We start from the raw sequence: 22,756 nt of genomic DNA, 5'->3' as shown, positions 1-22,756 counted from the left end.
TGGCTATGTTATGATGAGTATCCCCCTTTCTATGAGGGTATTGCCCTCAACACTCCTTTTAGCTATTCCTCAAAAGATAACCTGACTCAGTGCAAGTGGGATACACCACAGAGAGGAGTCCCTTTGGACCAGGTTAGAGGCCAAGGCATATGTTTTGGCAATGCCACCTTAGCGAGCTGGAACAGTGTGGTCTGTGCAGAAACCGTTTTGATCGATAGAACCTATAAATGGGCAATTCCATCCGCATCAGGGATGTGGATCTGTCATCAGACAGGTCTAACCCCCTGTGTGCATTAAGCGTTTGAACTCTACAACTGACTTTTGTGTACAAGTTTTGATTATTCCCAGGGTCCTATATCATTCGTATGAAGAAATGAGCTATTACTGGAGAGATGCAGACAACAGGATCCAAAAGAGAGAAATACTGTCAGCTGTGACAATAGCAACACTGCTTGGCCTGGGAGTAGCTGGTACAGCTACAGGAGCGACCGCTATGCTGAACCATCACCAAGACCTGGCTTGACTACAATCTGCCATCGACGAAGATCTGCAAAGACTTGAAGAATCCATGACCCATCTAGAACAATCTGTCTCTTCACTCTCAGAGGTTGTCTTGCAGAACAGACGAGGATTAGACCTCCTGTTCACGCAACAAGGAGGCCTTTGTGCCGCCTTGAAAGAGGAATGCTGCTTTTATGCTGACCACACTGGATTAGTCAGGGATTCGAAGGCTCAACTGAGAGAAAGGTTAGCTCAAAGGAAAAAGGAAAGAGAGGCCCAACGAGGATGGCTGGAATCATGGTTTAACTATTCGCCATGACTAACCACCTTAATATCTACCTTGTTGGGACCAGGTGTAATGATCATAATAGCACTGATTTTCGGACCCTGTGTACTGAACAAGCTCACATCATTCATCAAGAGTCGTCTAGAGAGGGTTAACATTCTTTTTGTAGAAAACAGGCAGGGTTATCTTTCGATGAGTAGCTAAAAGGAGTGTTGAGGGCAATACCCTCATAGTAAGGGGGATAAGCATCATAACATAGCCAACATTCCCATGCCCCTGTTATCAATTCATTAGGCTTCCATGTGGCCAGCCTGTAATGCTTTGTTCTTTTGGGAGGCCACTCATTTTTCCCCCTAATTTTGTGTTCCACCTATTTCAATCTCGACAAATCTTTTACAATTGCCTTGTAAATCCAGGTGCTGAGTTGAGGCTTGTATTTCCTCTAATACCAATTCCTGTTATTTTCCATTTTCTTTGCTACGTAACCAGCCTTGCTCTCAGTTAGCTAATCCATGAACGCTGCAAACCGACCCATCAGATAAGCGACATTGCAAGACGCAAGTTGCTACATTCCATTGGCTTCCCTCTACCCCCATAAATGAGGGCAGGGATAAACACAGCTGATAAGGCAGGCATCCTCACTGTGACTTCTTTCTTCTCCCTGGAAAGAAAATAAACAAATTCGCTTCTCGGTGAGAAGAGGAAAAAACAGCAAGGTGGGGAAAAGGGGTGGGGAACAGTGAGCCCTTAATGTTAAAGGCAGCAACAAGGGAATTTCTTATGCAGATAGAATCTTCTGTTCCAAGTGTGGAGATAAACTGTAGTGTCTACCAAAAATGTTACAGGTATTAACTTAGGTTCTACAAAACAAGTAATCAGTAAATCACGTCAGTGGTTTCCAGTGAGTTTTTTTAATATATATATACACCCTTCGCCCCCCACTCACTTACAAGGGGACGAAGGAGCTAGCCTCACGGCAGCTTGGGGGACACGGTTAAATACAATAAAAGAGCACTAGGAACAGGATTTTCGACCTTGATTTGTGGATTTTTGGGTTGTCTTTGTACTAACTTTTCCAATTTATCTGTTGGCACCCCATCATGAGTTCTCAGGGAATGCTTTTTCGCCATCCCATGGTCCACAGACGATTATGTTTGTTTTCTATATCTTCTGTAATTATTTCCCTTTTTCTTCTCTTTCTGACAACAAAATTCCATCTCCTACTGACAGGGACACTCTCAACACATAGTCTGACTCCTGTCCACACAAACAGCTTAAATTTGCCACTTGCTTTGTCTGTCTCCAGCTGCTCTCTTTGTGGAGACACAGAACCACCTATCAGAACTCACACTCGCTTCACAGTCAGACTGCATCTCAGTCAAACACTTAAATCATTCAAACAACACACGGTACCGGGCACAAAGATTTCTTGCATATGCAAAGCATAACAATGGTTACGAAAAGGTTTTTCTCTCTCTCGCAGATACGCTGCAGCTCAGTCACATACCACTCACACCAGAGTTAACTCATTTCACTCACACAAATAGTTCATCAAATTTAAATCAATTTCCAAAACTCAGTTCCTTTTAGCAATATCTGAAGTCAATACCAGAAAAGGACTCCCTGTTGGGGAATGGAACCCCGGTCTCCTGTGTGATAGGCAGGAGTTCTCTTGCTTAACAGCAACTGTTTGTTTACTTCTACAGACTGCCATAGGAGCAGCCATTCTATACAACTCAAAGGGGCAATACATCCTGAGAGGGTCCAACTTAAATATCAAATTTCCCCTATTCACTCTCAGGACCTCACACCTTTCTGTTCTCCGAGAATCCTGCCGACTACGCCATTAAAATGTCACGATCCACACCCAGATAAACAGCTTTGGCAGAGGTTAAACCCCCTTGCATTCCAACCGACCTCAGATTGCTCTGGGTGGCTGGGGGCGGCTGAGCTTAACCCCTGAGTGATGTCCAGTTAGGTGCTTTATCATGAGGAGATCTTCACAATTCTCGGGAACAGAATTAAGACTCAAAACTGAGTCAAGGCTTAAGTTACTTTATTTAGCCTGCAACATGTGCACACTAACAATGATACTTACTCATTAGGTTACCTCATACCCCTGTACATATTACTAACTTGTCCCGCTTCATATTAAAATGTGCCCCAAGAAGTGATTTCCATTAACTCCTCCCCATTGTGCCTGTGCACTGCTGTTTGGTGGTGGTCGTTGAGGGTCGTGGGGATGAAGTCAGATGGCTCCTCTTCATCACCGCAAGTAACCTTCTGTCTTGCGCAGACTCAGTTACCCCTTGACTCTGATCCAAACTACAAGTTTGGATTTAGCAGGTTTTGTATACCTTCAAGGACAAAGGGGAGCTTGAGCTAGTTAAAGTGGAATGCTTTGCCTGCATTTGTGGCCAATTAGAGACAAGCAAGGAATTCATGAACAGATGAGGAGGAGGGGGTACTGGAACTCATCAAAGAAGTCATTTTATTTCCACAGAGCACATAGTCCTTGAGTGTGCAATTTACTTAAGATATGGTGCCTTGCGGCCTTGCGGTCGGAAGATTTCGGGCTGTACGGAAAGGTAGAACCCCCCCCCTCTCCTTAGGTAACCAATAGCAGGTAGCCGGTGAGGTAAGCGGACGAAGTGACATCCTATCCCTGGGGTATAAAGCCCCGCGCCCCTCTCAAATAAACGCCATTTGCCGTCCACCACATTGGTGTCTGTGAGCTGATGGACCGTGCTGCCAGAGTGTGGCGCCGTTGCCGTTCCTGAACCAGGTTGCCATGCTGTGAACGGCGACAATCCCCCCTCAGTCTTCTTTTCTCTAGGCTGAACAGCCCCAGCTCACTCAGACTTTCCACATAGGGGAGATGCTCCAGGCCCTTACTCATCTTTGTAGCCTCCTCTGGACTCTCTCCAGGAGATCCCTGTCTGTTTTATACCAGGGAGCCCAGAACTGGACACAATACTCCAGGTGGGGTCTGACCAGGGCAGAGTAGAGGGGGAGGATCACCTCCTTTGACCTGCTGGCCACACTCCTCCTGATGCACCCCAGGATCCTATCGTCTCTCTCAGACCCCGGGGTACACTGCTGGCTCATGGCCAACCTGTCATCAACCAAGATCCCCAGGTCCTTCTCCACAGAGCTCTTCTCCAGCTTCTGGTCATCTCCCAGCCTCTAGTGACTCATAGCCTTCTAAAAAGGCTATACCCTTCTCAGGGGTATTCCAGTAGTGGGAATCATCCCACCATGTTTTCATGATTGCAACTAGTTCATAATTTTCCAGCAACATCAGGGTTTCCAACTCCTTCTACTTGTTACTATGCTGTGTGCCTTGGTGTAAAGACACTTCAGCAGCGCTTTCTGAGTCACCATCTGGTTTGAGAACCCCTCCCTCAAACCGCTGGGAGGAATCTAAGGTTTTCCCTCACTGCTTCCTAGAGGGACATTAGAAGATTCCAGAAGGGGGGACAGCAATACTACCTCCTCTGAGGAGTCCCCAGAAGTTCCTATGGCACACTTTAGACGTAGTTCCCTACAATCTCATAGAATGAAAGTATCCCCAAGCCCTTCTCTACCTCATTGAATTCTACCCTCTTCATCCTTCAAATCTAGTATAAAGCTGGAGGCTACTTGCTCTACCCTAGCAAGCCTCACTATATCCCCTCCCGCCTTCCTACCGAGGTTAAAGCCCTGTCAATGAGGCCTGCCAGCTCTTGAGCTAGGATTCTTTTCCCTCTTGGAGACATATGACACCTGTCCACAGCCACCAGGCCAGGAGCTGAGTAAACAGACCTGTGACTGAGAAACCCAAAGTTCCTGAGCTGGCACTAGCCCTTCAGACACCTATTCAACACCTCTACTTTCTTAGCCCACTTCGTGTTCTTCGCTGCCCCAGATGGGATAGAAGAAAACGCCACTTGCACTCCCCCTCCCTCAATCAGCCTCTGTAACCCCCTGAAGTCTCTCTTGATATTTCTGAGGCCTCTCAGAGATTTCATCGCTGCCTGCCTGAACAATGAGTAATGGGCAGTAATCAGAGGGGTGAACCGGATCTGGGAGTTTTCTAGTTATGTTCTTGATCCTCATGCCAGGAGGCAGCACACTTCACCACAGGTAGGGTCTGGTCTGCATATGGGGCCCTCTGCTCCCTTGAGAAGGGAATCCCCAATCAAAATCACCTTCCTATCTTTCCTGGTGAGGGCAGTCTTGAGGCGTGGAGTTGCCTTCCTCACTCTTGGCCTCCTATTAGGGGGATTGTCCCCCACGTTCCCATTTGCCTCCTCTTCAACTCCCAGCATCTCAAACCTATTGCTTAGGGAGACCTGGAGAACCAAGGTAGTCAGGGAGGAGGTTTTCCCACAGCACCGAGCTGGGACTAACTTCTAACCCTCTCTGTCTCTCTGGTCTTCCACTTCTCCCCATTCTGCTGAGACAGTGGAATGACAAGAAGTGGTCAAGACAATGAGTATGAACTGACCCCAAAACACATTCCCAACACTGCCATGCTGCTCAGTTGTAGGGAGGAGAGAATGGGAGATGGCTGATGGAGCGGCTTTTGGATATTTGCTGACTCTGGGTATGGAAAAGTGTTGCAGAAGTAAAAGACAGGAGTGAGGAGAGATTTATAACAAGGAAAACTACAATATTCATTTGTCTCACAAACTCCCAGGTGTGCATGAGGAGCAGAAGCTTCTCCCATGGGCTCCCAGTCATTCCTGGTCTTCAGTTTTGGGTACAGCAAAAGGGGGTGACACACAGTTTCCATCTGATGAGGCTCACTCCCATGGAGAAGGGTGTGTGACAACTTGCTCCATACCCAGTAATTGCCACAGGAGCTGGGAACAGCAGCTCCCAGACAGAAGGAGCCTATTAGTGTCACCAGAACTGAGGCAAGAGGAATCCCAGCTGCAATGGGTTTGTGGCAGCCATAGGTCACAGCTGCTTCTCCTTCCAGCCCCAGGGCTGGAAAGCAACAATGAGGGGTCTGGAGTGACACATTTGACTCCCTTCCTTTCACAGGGGAAAAGAGATCCTTCCTTTCCTTTCCTGGGGGTCGTGTCTCATGGGGAGACAAGGAAAGGTGATTGTCTTGACCAGCTCTGGTTTGGTCAGGAGAAAGGACTCTGCTGGGCAGAAGGATTTCTCCACAGCTGAGAGAGGGAACATCAGAGAGGACTTCAGTATCTTTCCAAGATAGTTCCTTGGAGCTCCAGGGAAACCTTGAAGGAGCCCAGAGGGGATGGACTATGTAATGCCTTCACCTGCTCCTTTGCTGGTAGCTGGGCTGGGCTTCAGGGACGGTGGGCGGTCATGAAACACTGCAGTGCTGCAGAGAGACAGCTCTGCCCAGGAGCAGCTCCTCTGCCAAGCACACAGGGCTGGGGACACTGCCTGTAGGCACCGAGGGGAGACCTTTGAGGCTGAGAGCTGATGAATGCTGAGAGCTCACTGGAGGAGAAATCTCCACAGCACTCTGCCTGGTATGTCTGCGGGTGCAGGGCAATGCAGGTTCTGTTCCTGGAGGGATCTCCTAAAGCTGGGACATGGGGCAGTGTGTGGGGTCTGTCAGGAGGACAGGTTCTCTACAGGACCAGAAAGTGCTGCCTGGAAGGGATGTCCTTCTGCCCCATCAGAGGGACAGGGCAGGACAACTGTCTTGTCCTGGGCATGGCTGCAGAGGTGTGACGCAGCATGTGCACCCAGGGGTGCCCAGGGCTGTCCTTGTGAGCGGGTTCCCTGTGAATGCTGGGACTGTGTGCTGTGGCAGGGACTCTGCTGCTACCAGGGTCAACACTCAACCTGCCTGGTGAGCTTCCATGAGCATTACCACAGAAAGAAGCTGTGGGTGGAAAGTGTGACCCATTGAAGGACCGTGTAAGGTCTTTCTGCTGTCAAACTGAGCTGCATAGGTCAGGTTTGCTCCCAGCGCCAGCAGATCCACAGGAACTGTGATGGACTTTTCAAGACCACCAAGGATGAATTTTCCACTCCAGGTAATGAGACTTTGTTTTGAATTATCCACTCTTGTGCACTGTGTGGGAAGTGGGAGCTGAGCTTTTCTTGATAACTTTGCAGAAGGCAGTGCATACTCATTGGTCAACAGGACTTGTCAGAGCATCTCCTGAGCCCTGCACACACAGAGGTTCCCTGGGGCAGTGCCCTGATGCCAGGAGGGATCTGCAGAGCAGATCTGATCACAGGGCAGGTTAGATGTGGTCTGTGAGAACAGAGCAGGAGGTGACATGGGCAAAGAGAAGGAGCTGCAGGGACAGCTCCAGGCAGCAGAGACGTTGTCAAATAGGGAGAAGGAGCTGCTCACAGAAATGCCCTGGCAGTGGAGATTTGGTACCTCCATGTCATCCCCCACAGTGCAGACACTGATGTACTACAGGGATGCCCAGGGTGTGATCACAGAGTGTCCAGCACAGAGAGGGCATCTGAGACCAGGGCTGATGGCCAGAGCAGCTCTCCCCACTCTGCACTCAGGGGAAGGTTTCACTGGCACTGCAGCAGCAATGTCAGTCAGCTCTGACAGAAGAAACACTCCTCAGGTACAGGCAGGAGAAAACCAAAGCTCCAAAGCTCTGCTCTGCCCTTGGGTGAAACTGGAGTGACAGTGCTGAAAAGCTCATTCATATTCATAGAAGATGTAGTCTGATCAAGAGGCCATAGCTGACCCTCCTCCCAGCAGTGGCATGGTCAAGCCAGCACGAAGCAGACCTTCCAAAAGGGACCTGCCAAAAATCTTCCTGGATCCAGAGAGTCACTGTGAATTGGAAGAGGTTTTCCTCAAATTTGAGTTCCCTAACGTTTCACTGTGCATTTTCCTTCTTGGACAGGTTTCCACACTTGACAGCAGCAGATGTCCAACAGCAGCTCCATCAGCCAGTTCCTCCTCCTGCCCTTTGCAGACACAAGGGAGCTGCAGCTCCTGCACTTCTGGCTCTTCCTGGGCATCTACCTGGCTGCTCTCCTGGGCAATGGCCTCATCATCATCACCATAGCCTGTGACCACCACCTCCACACCCCCATGTACTTCTTCCTCCTCAACCTCTCTGTTACTGACCTTGGCTGTATCTCAACCACAATCCCCAAATCCATGGTGAATTCTTTTCAGGACACCAGGGCCATTTCCTACACAGGATGTGTGGCTCAACTCTTTTTCTTTGTGTTTTTGATTGTCACAGAGTTCTGTCTTCTCACTGTCATGGCCTATGACCGCTACGTTGCCATCTGCCACCCCCTGCACTACGGGACCCTCCTGGGCAGCAGAGCTTGTGTCCACATGGCAGCAGCTGCATGGGCCAGTGGGCTTCTCTATTCTCTGCTGCACACAGCCAATACATTTTCACTGCCCCTCTGCCATGGCAATGCCCTTGACCAGTTCTTCTGTGAAATCCCCCAGATCCTCAAGCTCTCCTGCTCAGATGCCTACCTCAGGGAAACTGGAGTCCTTGTGGTCAGTGTCTGTTTAGCTTTTGGGTGTTTTGTGTTCATTGTGGTGTCCTATGTGCAGATCTTCAGGGCTGTGCTGAGGATCCCCTCGCAGCAGGGACGGCACAAAGCCTTTTCCACCTGCCTCCCTCACTTGGCTGTGGTCTCACTGTTTGTCAGCACTTCTGTGTTTGCCTACCTGAAGCCCCCCTCCATCTCCTCCCTATTTCTGGACCTGTTAGTGGCATTCCTTTACTCAGTGTTTCCACCAGCAGTGAACCCCCTCATCTACAGCATGAGGAACCAGGAGCTCAAGGATGCCATGTGGAAACTGATGACTGGATATTTCTAAGCAGCAATAAACCGTTCATCTTCTTCTCCATATTGCTGGTCATGTAACTCACATTAGGACCAGTCCGTATTTAGTAGGAATTTTTCATTTCTGTGGGCTTTTTCCTTCTGTTTTGTATCTGATTTAATTACACATTCATCCCATTCCTCATGCAGTGTCTCCAGGTCTTGTTTGACTCAGACATGGCAGCAGAAGAAACACTCCCCCTCCCCTGTACCTGCATTACTGCCAGTCGATATCTTTCATCTTTGTTCTAATTCAGCTGTTTCCACCTCTCCTGATGTTACGGCCATGCCTAGGGACATCTTTTCAGCAGACTAGCTTGACATGTGCACTTCACTTTGATCACAGGTTTTCACCTCCACTTGCTCTTCAGTCATTCAGATGCTGTTCAGCTCTCTGGTATCTCCTTTGAGCTTCAGAGAGTTGGAAAATGTGCCACCTTTCAACAGTCCAAATAACTGTTCTGTCGGAATGTAAGTGTGTTGATAAGTGACCTTTCTATGTATCTGATTTAAACTGTTCTGGGAGAGAATCTGCTCTGAAAGCTGACCCCCTGCACACGCTGCTTGGCCGTAGCAGCAGCTGAGGAGAGAGATTTCATGGGTATTAAACTGTGTCCTGTTTAACTGCTGTTTGTTGTCAGAGAAATCTGTCTGTGCCTGTGAGCACAGATGATGCCAGGAAAAGTGTTGGGAGTCCCAGGAGGCCAGGGAGGGAACTGCTAGGCTTTGGGAAGAGCAAGGTTCTCCATGCAGGTTTTGATCTGAAGAGACTGCTTTTCCTGCCTGTCCAGATCTCCTTAGGACACCTCTGAACCAGCCCCCATTGCAGCATGCTGCTGAACTCTCTTCCATGAACTGTGAGAGAAACATTTTTTCCTATGAAAAAATCCTCCTTTGTGAAACTCCTTTGAATTTTTCATCACTCAAATAAAACCTCTCCAATTAGTTACACAAGTTCTATTTATTTTAAAGACAACTATGTGGAGAGCCATGCTTGTAAGGGCTTTCTGGTTGTTAATGAGCCCCATGGTGTCTTTTCTTCTGAGTCCACAGACCTCAGATACCAAGAGGAGAGTGAAGAAACCTCTCAAGAAGTTCAAGTCAGGAGTAATGCCCAAAGTACCTTGAAGCACTAACAGGCCCCACTGGGAGCCATTCCTGACAAAGCCTCCCCAGGGGGTTGTTAGAGCAGACAGCTGGAGGCCATGAGGACAAACACAGGCAAAGCACAGGCAGCTCTGATGCTGAGGACACCCTGGCTTGGTCTGATGAAGCAGCAATGCCAAGTGCTGACCCCCAGCTCCTGGCCAGGGAGATCCTGACCCTCACCTGTGTCTCAGAGCTCTTCCTTGGGATGTGGGGAGTGTGACCGCATGGAAGGACAGTGGTATAATACATGGTGTCCTCCCCTGGGGTTGGTGCAACAGGCAATGATGCTCCATGGCCACGAGGACAATGTGTCTTCCCTGAGGCCTCTGTGGCAGGGACATCAGCCACAGCAAGGGGGACAAAGATCTCATTTCTATCAGGCCCTTTCAGCCTGGCCAGCACCCTTGGCCATCTGTACCACAGTCCACCCTACAGTTCCCAACACCTGTGCCTGTTTCCCTGCAGGCAACTTATCCCCTTTCCCGACCGTGTTCTCACCCCATGATGTCCCTGCCTGTACTGCTGTCTCCATCCTCACCAGCTGTTCCCACAAACACAAAGCCATCAGCTCATCCACACTTCCTCAAAGTGACATTTTGCACCACAGCACTGCCCTCAGAATGACATTTCTTTATCCTCACGTCCACTCTGACCTTCAAAGCTGCAGTTTCATGTAGACTTCCTTTCTTTTGTTCTTTCCCTGTAGCACAAAGAGGGCTGCCCTCAGGCTGCACTTCCTCAGGCTAAAGAAGCCCCTGTCTCTCAGCCTCTCCACACAAGACCCCTAACTGTATCTTGTCAGACTTTCTGTGACCACACGAGGGTTCCTCCACATTCCGCAACTGGGGAGCCCCACACTGGGACTGGCTGCTCCAGAGGTGTCTTCATTGGTGCTGAGTCCAAATGGACAAGAAGGGTCCTTGTCTGCGTGGCCACTCTCCTCCCAGTGCAGCCCAAAGTGCTCATGGCCAGATTCCTGTTCAGCACCTCTGACTGCTATGGCAGCCCCTGGAATGACTAAATTTTTCTCCCTGCAGCCTGTTCTCCACCCATCATGTCTGAGCTGCCTTGATGTGTGGGTGTTGTGCTGGAATCTTTTGTCATGGTTTCGTTCCAGCCAAGAGCTGGAAATCAAGAGGCCACGTTCTCTCTGGGAGGAGGATGTGGGGTGGGAGGGATTGGAGACAGGGGGAAGGGAGGGAAATGAAAACAAAAAAAATAGTAAAATATACAACACTGGTGATGCCCAGTGCAGTTTCTCACCAAACCACAGAGCTCAGGCCCTACAGCTCAGAGCCCTGTACTCCTCCCCCCCACCAGCCCCCTTTATGCTGAGCTTGATGGAATTGGCATGGAACACCCTCCTTGGCCAATTTTGGGTCACCTGTGCAAGTTTGTCAAGGTCTGAAGGGAAACTCCATCTTTTTAATGATCCACATGTGCTTGTAGGTGTCTCTCCAACTTGTGGTGCCTCCAATGAAATGGCAGCAATAGGTGTTAGAGACCCTGGGACTCCATTGCTGGACGTTCAGCATGTTCGATGTTGGACTATGGAAGAGCCAGAAAATGACATCTGGCACCGTTAGGACTGTTCCCTTGGCTGGGAATTCATGAGCCCCAAGGTTTATGGGCTGCTTGTGTAATGGGGAGGTTTCAGGCCAGGAACATCTGCCATCCCTCACCCCTTTTGCTTGGGACATACTGCTGGACCTTTAACAGGTTGGAAGGTGGGCACTGGTATAGCTGGAACGTATAGCACCATATTACTACCCTAAACCTCCCCTTTTACCCCCCAAATTCCCTTATATCCACCCCCAGAACCTTTGTACAACATCCCCACACCCCTCCTATCAGCTATGCGTGCCCCCACAATTAACCGTCCCAGCACCTCTGGTGGCCCCCCAAAACCCAAATACCCCCACCCCTTCATTTTCACCTCCAAATCCCCTCATATCTCACCCAAACACTCCTCTACACCCTCCAGATTCCCTCCCTTCTGCAATCATGGGTGCCCCCCACACCTTCATCCTGCCCCCCAGCCCACCCTTAATCCTGCCCAGGTACTCTGGCAGGCACTCCCCACCCCCCTTTAACCCTCTTGACCCCCTGCTTCCCCCAAAGAAATCCCACTCATACACGCCCAGCACTGCCTACACCACTCCCAGGCTCCTTCCAGAACCCACAGATGCCCCCCCCCCTTCACTCCCCAGCACTGCATTAAACCCCCTGCACCACTGCTGGCCCCCCAACAACCCCAAAACCCCAAGCCCCCTCCTTTCCTCCTCAAATGACTCCATATCTCCCCCTAGCACCCTCTATGCCCCCTGTTGCAATTCCCCTTGGACCACCTTTGGTTTCACCCCCTACCCACTTAAGCTCCACTCCAAACCCAACATTAAAGCTACACAGTGACCCTGGTTGCCCCCAAAGCCCTCTAGAAAGCCCAAACCCCACCCTTCCCACCCAAAATCCTCCCATGTCCCCTGCAGCACTACTCTACATCCCCCATGCCCCAACCCCACAGCACTAAGCGTTCCCCCAGCACAACTTATGCACCCTCAGCCAAACATTAACCGACCACAAAAATCTATACCCCCCCAGCCCCATGTTACTCACCCAAACGCCTTCCTTTTCAACTTCAAATTCCACCATATCTCCCCCAGCACCCCGCTTCAACGCCTAGACCCCCCAGCAACAGTAAATGTCCTCCCTCCCTAACCTTATCTTAACCCGCAATCACATTGATACCCCCCTGTCGTGGTTTCACCCCGGCTGAGAACCGAGATCCAGGCAGCTGCCTGCTCCTTAAAGGAAAAGAGCAGGGGAAGAGGGAAGGGGGGGAAAGAGGTAAGGGAAGGGAAAAAGAAGGGGCAAATAACCCCAAACCCAGGAAATAAGAGGCCCGTGGGTTGGGATAAGGACAGTTTACTAAGATAACAGAAAGATAAACTATAACAATGCTGACAGGACTTTAGAGCAAAAACACATGAAGCTGTTGATACACAATGCAGTTTCTCACCAAACCACACAACTCAGGCCGTGCCACCGAGAGCCGTCCCAGAACCCGACAGTCTCACAAGAACCGCGCGTCCCGGAGCCGCCCCTGCTCCTCCTCCCGTCAGCCCCCAATATCCTGGGCAGGACGATCCCTGACCCTGAGTGAGCTGCGTGAGATTCGAAAAGATTTCAGCCGCCGCCCAGGTGAGCACATCATCACTTGGTTGCTCCGATGCTGGGATCACGGGGCCAGTAGTCTGGAATTAGATGGCAGGGAGGCCAAGCAGTTGGCATCCCTAGCTAGAGAAGGAGGCATTGACAAGGGAATTGGGGAAAAGCCTGAAATCCTCAGCCTCTGGAGGCGACCACTGTCAAGTGTGAGGGAAAGGTATCCCATAAAGGAATACATTACATGTCAATCACCCAAGTGTAACAACATAGAGGCAGTTATCCAGCACCTGAGAGAATTAGCTGTACGGGAGATAATTCATTATGATATGGACAACTCACAGCTTCCCTCTGATCCTGATGATGTCTTATGCACCCCAGGTTTGTGGCGTAAGGTTGTACAAAGTGCACCAGCAGAGCACACCAATTCATTGGCATCAATGGACTGGAGTGATACATATCCACCAACCGTATATGAGGTGTCCTGCCGAGTCCGGAAGTATCAAGACAATGTTTCCCTCTCTGTGATCGCAGCACTAGAGAAACTGGTCAAAAGACTTGACAAAAATGTGTCCAACTCCCAACCCGTATGGAGCAATGTTGCAGATACTGGGAGAAAGCATCCATCGTCCCAGAAGGGAGGATACAGTAGGTACACACCGCGAGAGACGCTGTGGTTTTACCTGCGTGAACATGGTGAGGACATGAGTAAGTGGGGTATGCAGCCCACCTCAGCCCTTCAAGCACGAGTAAATGAGCTGCGAGGCAAAAGAATCGCACAACACGGTTCTGCCAGGAAGAACGTTGCACCAGTGAACAGCCAACACAATCAGCAACAATAGAGGTGCCCTGCCTCCAGCCAGGTGGAGGAGAGGGATAACCGTGTTTATTGGACTGTGTGGATCCGATGGCCTGGCACGTCAGACCCACAAGAGTACAAGGCTCTGGTGGATACTGGTGCCCAGTGTACGCTAATGCCATCGAATCATGTTGGGACTGAACCTGTCAGCATTTCTGGAGTGACAGGGGGATCCCAACAATTGACTGTGTTAGAGGCTGAAGTGAGCTTAACTGGGAAGGACTGGGAGAAACACCCAATTGTGACTGGCCCAGAAGCTCCATGCATTTTAGGTATAGATTATCTCCGTAGAGGTTATTTTAAAGACCCAAAAGGGTACCGGTGGGCTTTTGGAATAGCTGCTTTGGAGACAGAAGAAATTGAACAATTGCGTGCCTTGCCTGGATCCTTCTGTTGTGGGGTTGTTGAAGGTCGAAGAACAGCAAGTGCCAATTGCTACGACAACAGTGCACAGGAGACAATACCGTACAAACCGGGATTCCCTGATCCCCATCCATAAGCTGATTCGTCAACTGGAGAGTCAAGGAGTGATCAGCCGAACCCGCTCACCCTTTAACAGTCCCATATGGCCAGTGTGGAAGTCTGATGGAGAGTGGAGGCTGACAGTAGATTATCGTGGCCTGAATGAAGTCACTCCAGGTATGAGTGCTGCTGTACCGGACATGCTGGAACTGCAGTATGAACTGGAGTCAAAGGCAGCCAAGTGGTATGCCACAACTGACATTGCAAATGATTTCTTCTCAATACCACTGGCGCCAGAGTGCAGGCCACAGTTTGCTTTCACCTGGAGGGGCATCCAATACACGTGGAATCGTCTGCCCCAGGGGTGGAAACACAGCCCCACCATCTGCCATGGACTGATTCAGACTACACTGGAAAAGGGTGAAGCCCCAGAGCACCTCCAGTATATTGATGACATCACTGTATGGGGCAATACAGCAGAGGAAGTATTTGAGAAAGGAAAAAGGATAATTCAAATCCTTCTAGAAGCTGGTTTGGCTATAAAATAAAGTAAAGTCAAGGGACCTACGCAAGAAATCCAGTTTTCAGGAATAAAATGGCAGGATGGGCGTCGTCAGATCCCAATGGACATTATCAATAAAATAGCAGCTATGTCTCCACCAAGCAACAAAAAGGAAACACAAGCTTTCTTAGGTGTTATAGGTTTCTGGCGAATGCATGTCCCAAACTACAGTCTCATTGTGAGCCCACTTTACCACGTAACTCGGAAGAAGAATGATTTCCAATGGGGCCCTGAGCAGCAGCAAGCCTTTGAGCAGATCAAAGGTGAGATAGTCCATGCAGTGGCCCTTGGGCCTGTCCGGACAGGGACAGATGTTAAAAATGTGCTTTACACGGCAACCGGGGAGAATGGCCCTACCTGGAGTCTCTGGCAGAAAGCACAAGGGGAGACTCGAGGTCAACCGCTGGGGTTTTGGAGTCGGGCCTACAAAGGCTCTGAGGCCAATTATACTCCAACAGAAAAGGAAATACTGGCCACCTATGAAGGGGTTCGAGCTGCTTCAGAGGTGATTGGAACTGAAGTCCAGCTCCTCCTGGCACCCCGACTGCCGGTGCTGGGCTGGATGTTCAAAGGGAAGGTCCCTTCTGCACACCATGCCACTGATGCTACGTGGAGCAAGTGGGTTGCACTGATTACTCAGCGGGCTCGAATAGGAAACCCTAATCGCCCAGGAATTGTGGAAGTGATTACAGACTGGCCTGAAGGCAAAGATTTTGGGATGTCATCAGAGGATGAGGAGGTAACATGGGCTGAAGAAGCCCCACCTTACAACAAACTGCCAGAGAATGAGAAGCAATATGCCCTGTTCACTGATGGCTCCTGTCGCCTTGTGGGAAAGCATCGAAGATGGAAAGCTGCTGTATGGAGTCCTACAAGATGAGTAGCAGAAGCCACTGAAGGAAAAGGAGAATCAAGCCAGTTTGCTGAGGTGAAGGCCATCCAGTTAGCCCTGGACATTGCTGAGAGAGAAAAGTGGCCAATGCTCTACCTTTATACTGATTCTTGGATGGTAGCCAATGTCCTGTGAGGATGGTTGCAGCAGTGGAAAAAGAACAACTGGCAGCGTAGAGGCAAACCCATATGGGCTGCTGACTTATGCCAAGAGATTGCTGCCCAGTTAGAGAAGCTTGTTGTAAAGGTACGTCATGTTGATGCCCATGTACCTAAGAGTCGGGCCATGGAGGAACATCAAAACAACCATCAGGTAGATCAGGCTGCTAGGATCGAAGTGGCTCAGGTAGATCTAGACTGGCAAAGTAAAGGTGAATTATTCCTAGCTCGATGGGCTAATGATTCCTCAGGTCATCAAGGGAGAGATGCAACATATAGATGGGCTCGAGATCGAAGGGTGGACTTAACCATGGATGCTATTGCACAAGTTATCCATGAATGTGAGACATGTGCTGCAATCAAGCAAGCTAAGCGCTTGAAGCCCCTTTGGTATGGAGGACGGTGGATGAAATATAAATATGGGGAGGCCTGGCAGATTGATTACATCACCCTCCCATGAACCCGCCATGGCAAGCGTTACGTGCTTACGATGGTGGAGGCGACCACCGGCTGGCTAGAAACATATCCCGTACCACATGCCACTGCCCGGAATACAATCCTGGGCCTGGAAAGGCAAGTCCTGTGGCGACACGGCACCCCAGAAAGAATTGAGTCAGACAACGGGACTCACTTTCAAAACACTCTCTTAGACACCTGGGCCAAAGAGCATGGCATTGAGTGGGTGTACCACATTCCTTATCATGCACCAGCCTCTGGGAAAATTGAACGATATAATAGGCTCTTAAAGACTACCCTGAAAGCGATGGGTGGTGGAACATTCAAACACTGGGATACACATTTAGCCAAAGCCACATGGTTAGTTAACTCTAGAGGATCCACCAGTCGACCTGGTCCTGCCCAGTCAAAATCTCCATGCACTGTGGAAGGAGACAGAGTCCCAGTGGTGCATATGAAGAGTATATTAGGGAAGACGGTTTGGGTCATCCCTGCTTCAGGCAAAGGCAAACCAGTGTCTGGGATTGCTTTTGCTCAAGGACGTGGTTGTACTTGGTGGGTAATGCAGAAGGATGGAGAATTTCAATGTGTACCCCAGAGGGATTGGATTTTAGGTGAGAATAGCCAATATAATTAATAAGGTAGAAATTGTATTATAATAATTGCTCTGTGCATTCATTATTGCTACTATTGCTGTATGTTGTTGTATGTTGTACCAATGGAGTTGCAGCCGGAGTCATACAAGTCAATGAAGGAACAGTGCCACGATGACGGGACCAAGACCTGGTGTTCAGGAATTTTTTCCTCCTTCCCCTTTGAAAATGAACATCTTTGATTCACAGACTATGAACATGGACCACGTCAGGTGTATCAGTCGAGAGCCCGAGATGCAGCATGCAACAATCCAATGGCACCTACTGACACCATGAGAGACTGTTACGACGAATGAAGCCTGAAAATCATCATGGACTAAATGTTCATTCACTCAACAAACTTAGAGGAATGGACTAAGGGAATAATACCTGTATGCACATGTGTATGTATACATGTGTACACACATATATGTGTGTCTGAAACAAGAAATGGTTGGATCTGGTCATGACGTAAATGGTATGGAATAAGGGGTGGATAATGTCCTGGTTTTGGTCAGGATGGAGTTAATTTCATTTGTAACAGCAGATGAATGCTGTGTTTGAGAGCTAAAATGGGAGTAGTGCTGATAACACCCTGATGTTTCTAGTTGCTGTCAGACAGTCAAGGACTTTCTCAGCTCTTCATGAGAAAGGAGGGGCGAAGCCAGGACAGGTGACCAAACTGACCAAAGAGAGTATTCCACACCAGTTATGTCCTGCCCAGGATATCGGGGGGCTGACGGGAGGAAGGCCAAGGGCGGCTCCGGGGCGCGCGGTTCTTGGGGGACGGTCGGGTTCTGGGACGGCTCTGGGTGGCACGGCCTGAGCTGTGGGTTTGGTGAGAAACTGTACTGTGTATCAACAGCTTCATATATTTTGCTTTGAAGTCCTGTTAGTATTGTTACATTGTATCTTTCTGTTATCTTAGTAAACTATCCTTATCCCAACCCACGGGCCTCTTAATTTCTTGATCTTGGGGTTATTTGCCCCTTTCTCTTCCTTTTCCCTTCCCTTACTTCTCAACCCCCCTCCCCTTCCCTTTAACATGCTCTTTTCCTTTAAGGAGCAGGCAGCTGCGTGGATCTTGGCCCTCAGCCGGGTGAAACCACGACAGTTAATAACTGCTTTGTTAATATTTATAGGGCGTTTAGCAGACTATCAAAAACATTGTTTCGGTCCAGCAGGTGCCCAACACTTTTAACCTGACAAATTGTTGAGGATGTGGGAGCCCTTCAGGATTTTAAGACTGGCCATGGACGTTGAAACTATATCCCTGAAATGGCTCTTGAGTTATCTAAGTGACATAACCGTTGGTAATGATTCATTCTATTGGAATGAGGAAGCAAAACCATGGAAAACCCCAGTTCCAGAAAAGGGGGAATATTGTCTGAAATGGAATGACAACAATGGAGGTTTTGAGGGTCGTAGTGTGTGTGATTGGAACTTCAGGTGTGGAAATCCTTGTATCTTCCCTGGGTGTCGACCCATTAATTGTGCAACCTATAATCACTCTTTTCCTGTCAGAGGTGACATGTTATGCTGTATGTTGAGAAACACCAATGATGAGGAAAACTCATCCCTCCATGGCTAAGTTGGACATGGGTCAATGAAATCGGTCATAAGAAATTATTTGATAGCTTTTGGTCTAATAGAAATCGTATGGGAGTTGAGATATTGAGGGAATCAAACCCTTTGGCTTGTGGCAGAACCTGGTTGACATAACCAACCAGGAAGTTACCATTCAGTGTAACTATAGCAATCGGGTAGGAGCACAAAGATGCAACCTTTGGATTAATGGAATAAAATCAAATAATAGAATTAAGCATCCTTTGGGTTTAAAAAACACCATTTACTTTGATACTCCAGGTAGTTCTGATTTAAGTCTCAAAGGGAATGGACCACTTCGCTTTAAATGTCATTGCTGGGCTGGTGGCCACCGTGCTTATTGAAAATGACCAAATAACTGGAGCAGAACATGTTCTGTAGGTTATATACACCCCTTCTTTTTGTTGTTGTTGTGTCCAGACCAACGTGGAAAGAGTTTGGGAATGAAGGTCTATGACGACCTCAGTCAGTATCGAGGGTCCCTTGATGTTTCTATAGCAGGTCATTGCAAAGTGTCTGGGCAACGCGGGACCAAGAGATGCTGCATTGGGAAAGGATGGAAGTGAACCATGTTATTCCAGCCTAGACAAACTAGGAGGAAAAAACGAACAACTCACAAAGCTACTAAATACACACGGGTCCTCACGTGAGTTACATGGCCAGCTCTGTGCAGAAGAGGATGAGCAGTTTATTACTGCTTAGAAATACCCAGTCCTCAGTTTCCACACAGCATCCTTGAGCTCCTGGTTCCTCATGCTTTAGATGAAAGGGTTTGACAGCTGATGGAAACACCGGGCAAAGAAATGCCATTACCAGGTGCAGAAGGCAGGCAAACACAGCATTTTGAGGATAGTGCTGTGATCAAGAAGTCACTGGGAGGAAGTCTGGATGAGCTGGTGGCTCTGTGTTTGTGGGAACAGCTGTTGAGGATGGAGAGACAGCAGTACAGGCAGGGACATCGTGGGGTGGGAATGAGGTTGGAAAGTGTGTTGTGTCCCTGCAGCCTAAAGGAAACATGCAGAGGTGTGAGGCTGTGCTGCAGATGGCCAAGTGTGCCATTGAGGCTACAAGTCACTGTTAGGTCTTTTCCCTCTTGGCTATGGCTGATGTCCCTTCCACAAAGGCCTCAGGGAAGACACATTGTCCTCATGGCCATGGAGCATGATTGCCTTCTTGCACCCATCCCAGGGGAGGCCACCATGTGTCATTGCCCTGTCCTTCCCCTGGCATCACACTCGCCACATCCCAAGGAAGAGCCCTGAGACACAGGTGAGGGTCAGTGAGCCCCCAGGGGCTGGGGGTCAGCGCTTCTGTTTCATCAGACCAAGCCAGGGTGTCCTCAGCATCAGAGCTGCCTGTGCTTTGCCTGGGTTTGTCCTCATGACCTCCAGTTGTCTGCTCTACGGAGCCCCTGGGGAGGCTTTGTCAGGAATGGCTGCCACTGGGGCCTGTAAATGCTTCAAGGGCATTACTCCTGACTTGGACTTCTCGAGAGGCTTCTTCACTCTCCTTTTGGTATCTGAGGTCTCTGGGCTCACCAGAGGCACCCTGGGGCTCATTAACCTTATAAGCCCTTACAAGCATGGCTCTTCAAGTCACTTTCCTTAAAAAACTCAAACCTTCTATAGCTACTTGGATTTTAGTTGGGTCCTTGGTGATGAAGATGTCAAAGGAATTTCCCATGAAGGACCTTTCTCCAGTCACGGGTATTTTCTGTCACGGCTCAGTTGATAGAAGAAGTGACAGCAGCATTCTGTGATGGACATGGGTCTGCTATGGAGAACTGGACAGGCAGGAAAAGCAGTCTCTTGAGATCCAACCCTGCATGGAGAACCTTGCTCTTCCTCAAGACCAGCAGTTCCCTCACTGGCCTCCTGGGACTCCCAACACTTTTCCTCCCATCATCTCTGCTCACAGGCACAGACAGATTTCTCTGACAAGAAACAGCAGTTAAACATGACCCTTCTTAATAACCATGAAATCTCTCTCCACAGCTGCCTGCTACAGCCAAGCAGCGTGTGAAGGGGGTCAGTTTTCACAGGAGATTCTCTCCCAGAACAGTTTTATTCAGGTATATAGAAAGGTTATATATCAACACCCCGATCATATGACAGAACAGTTCATTAAAAGTCCGAAAAATGGAGGGTTCCTAACTCTCTATATGTAAAAGAAGACACTGGAGAGTTCAGCAACCTCTGAATGTCCAAAGAATAAGTGGAGATAGAATCCTCCAAGCAAAGTAAGGTTCATATTTCAGCTTAGTCTACTGAAAAGAAGTCCTTAGGCACCAGGGTATCATCTGGAGAGGTGGAAACACCTGAATGATGGGGGAGATGACAGAGACAGTAGTGAAGGTACAGGGGAGGGTGTGTATTTCTTCTGCGACCATTAGTACATTCAGGTGATGAAGATGTGCTTGTAACGTGTTTATAAATGTCAGGGGGGAAAAAAAGGAAGAAAAAAATGGCCTTTGGTGGCAGACACGATGTAAATAGAGCACAGTGTCTGGGTCACACAAGACAGGGAGATACTTCATTAGGAATGGGATAAACGTGGATCATGTTAAAGATTAGACAATCTAGAAGGAAAAACACCCAAAAAACAACTGCCTCCCAAACTATAAAACCCTACTAGATAGGGAGTGGTCATAATGTGAGCTCCATGGTTGGTGATACAAGAATTTTATTGTTGCTTAGAAAGATCCAGTCCTCAGTTTCCACAGGGCATCCTTCAGCTCCTGGTTCCTCATGCTGTAGATGAGGGGGTTCACTGCTGGTGGAAACACCGAGTAAAGAAATGACACTACCAGGTCCAGAAATAGGGAGGAGATGGAGGGAGGCTTCAAGTAGGCAAGGAATGCAGTGCTGAGAAACAAAGAGACCACGGCCAGGTGAGGGAGGCAGGTGGAAAAGGCTTTGTGCCGTCCCTGCTGCGAGGGGATCCTCAGAACAGCCCTGAAGATCTGCACATAGGACACCACAATGAACACAAAACAGCCAAAAGAGAAACAGAAGCACACCACAATGACCCCAATTTCCCTGAGGTAGGCATCTGAACAGGAGAGCTTGAGGATCTGGGGGATTTCACAGAACTGGTCAACAGCATTGCCATGGCAGAGGGGCAGTGAAAATGTGTTGGCTGTGTGCAGTACAGCACTGAGAAACCCACGTCCCCAGGCAGCTGCTGCCATGTGGACACAAGCTCTGCTGCCCAGGAGGGTCCCGTAGTGCAGGGGGTGGCAGATGGCAACGTAGCGGTCATAGGCCGTGACAGTGAGAAGACAGTGCTCTGTGGAGATAAAAATTAAAAAGGAAAAGAGTTGAGCCACACATCCTGTGTAGGAAATGGCCCTGGTGTCCCACAGGGTATTGACCATGGATTTGGGAACAGTGGTGGAGATGCAGCCAAGGTCAGTAACAGAGAGGTTGAGGAGGAGGAAGTACATGGGGGTGTGGAGGTGGTGGTCACAGGCTATGGTGATGATGATGAGGCCATTGCCCAGGAGAGCAGCCAGGTAGATGCGAGGAAGAGCCAGAAATGCAGGAGCTGCAGCTCCCGTGTGTCTGCAAAGGGCAGGAGGAGGAACTGGCTGATGGAGGTGCTGTTGTTGGACATCTGCTGCTGTCAAGTGTGGAGACCTGTCCAAGGAGGAACAAGTGCAGTGATAATTTACTGATCTTTTCTTTCAGGAATGCCTCTTCCAATTTGTTTTCCGGAAGACTTTTGTCACGTCCCTTTTGGTACGTCTGCTTTGTGCTGGCTTCAGCGTGCCACTGCTGGGAGGAGGGTTGGCTGTGGGTTCTCGAGAACTCAGTCCTGCCTGGCAGCAGTCAGTAAATAGAAGGATGGTGTGATCTCAGACTAAATCCCCTATGGATAGGAATGAGCTTTTCAGCACTGTCGCTCCAGTCTCACCTGAGGGCAGAGCAGAGTTTTGGAGCTTTTGTTTTCTCCTGGCTGTACCTGAGGAGTGTTTCTTCTGTCAGAACTCCCTGACCTTGCTCCTGCAGTGCCAGTGAAACCTTCCCCTGAGTGCAGCGTGGGGAGAGCTGCTCTGTCCATCAGCCCTGCTCTCAGCTGCCCTGTGCTGGACGCTCTGTGATCACACCCTGCTGTTCCCTGCAAAAGAAACTGGACCCCACAGAGAGCTGAGGAATCGAGTCTCACAGGGCAGAGCTCCAAAGCCCTCCTGTGGTCTCATCCTACCCAAGGAGGATCTCAGCTCC

General features: G+C 49.3%; 1 protein-coding gene and 1 pseudogene across 2 annotated transcripts; one reads left to right on the top strand and one right to left on the bottom strand.

Annotated features, from left to right (window-relative positions):
* Positions 1 to 7,661: 7,661 nt before the first annotated feature.
* On the top strand, positions 7,662 to 8,585 carry LOC311199954 (olfactory receptor 14C36-like; the record flags this gene model as incomplete). Its single annotated transcript, XM_084274108.1, has 1 exon — positions 7,662 to 8,585. One exon carries the CDS (start codon positions 7,662 to 7,664, stop codon positions 8,583 to 8,585), a length of 924 nt encoding a protein of 307 aa, XP_084130234.1.
* A 12,637-nt stretch (positions 8,586 to 21,222) lies between these two features.
* LOC311199953 (olfactory receptor 14A16-like) lies at positions 21,223 to 22,145 on the bottom strand (annotated as a pseudogene). The gene has a single exon. The product of its transcript is annotated as an olfactory receptor 14A16-like (transcript).
* Positions 22,146 to 22,756: the final 611 nt, after the last annotated feature.

Source organism: Gallinula chloropus (genome assembly GCF_964237585.1).
Source record: "Gallinula chloropus genome assembly, chromosome: 22".
Taxonomy (NCBI): Eukaryota; Metazoa; Chordata; class Aves; order Gruiformes; family Rallidae; genus Gallinula; species Gallinula chloropus.
The sequence above is the reverse complement of the archived record's forward strand: the minus strand, read 5'-3'. Positions and strand labels throughout refer to the sequence as shown.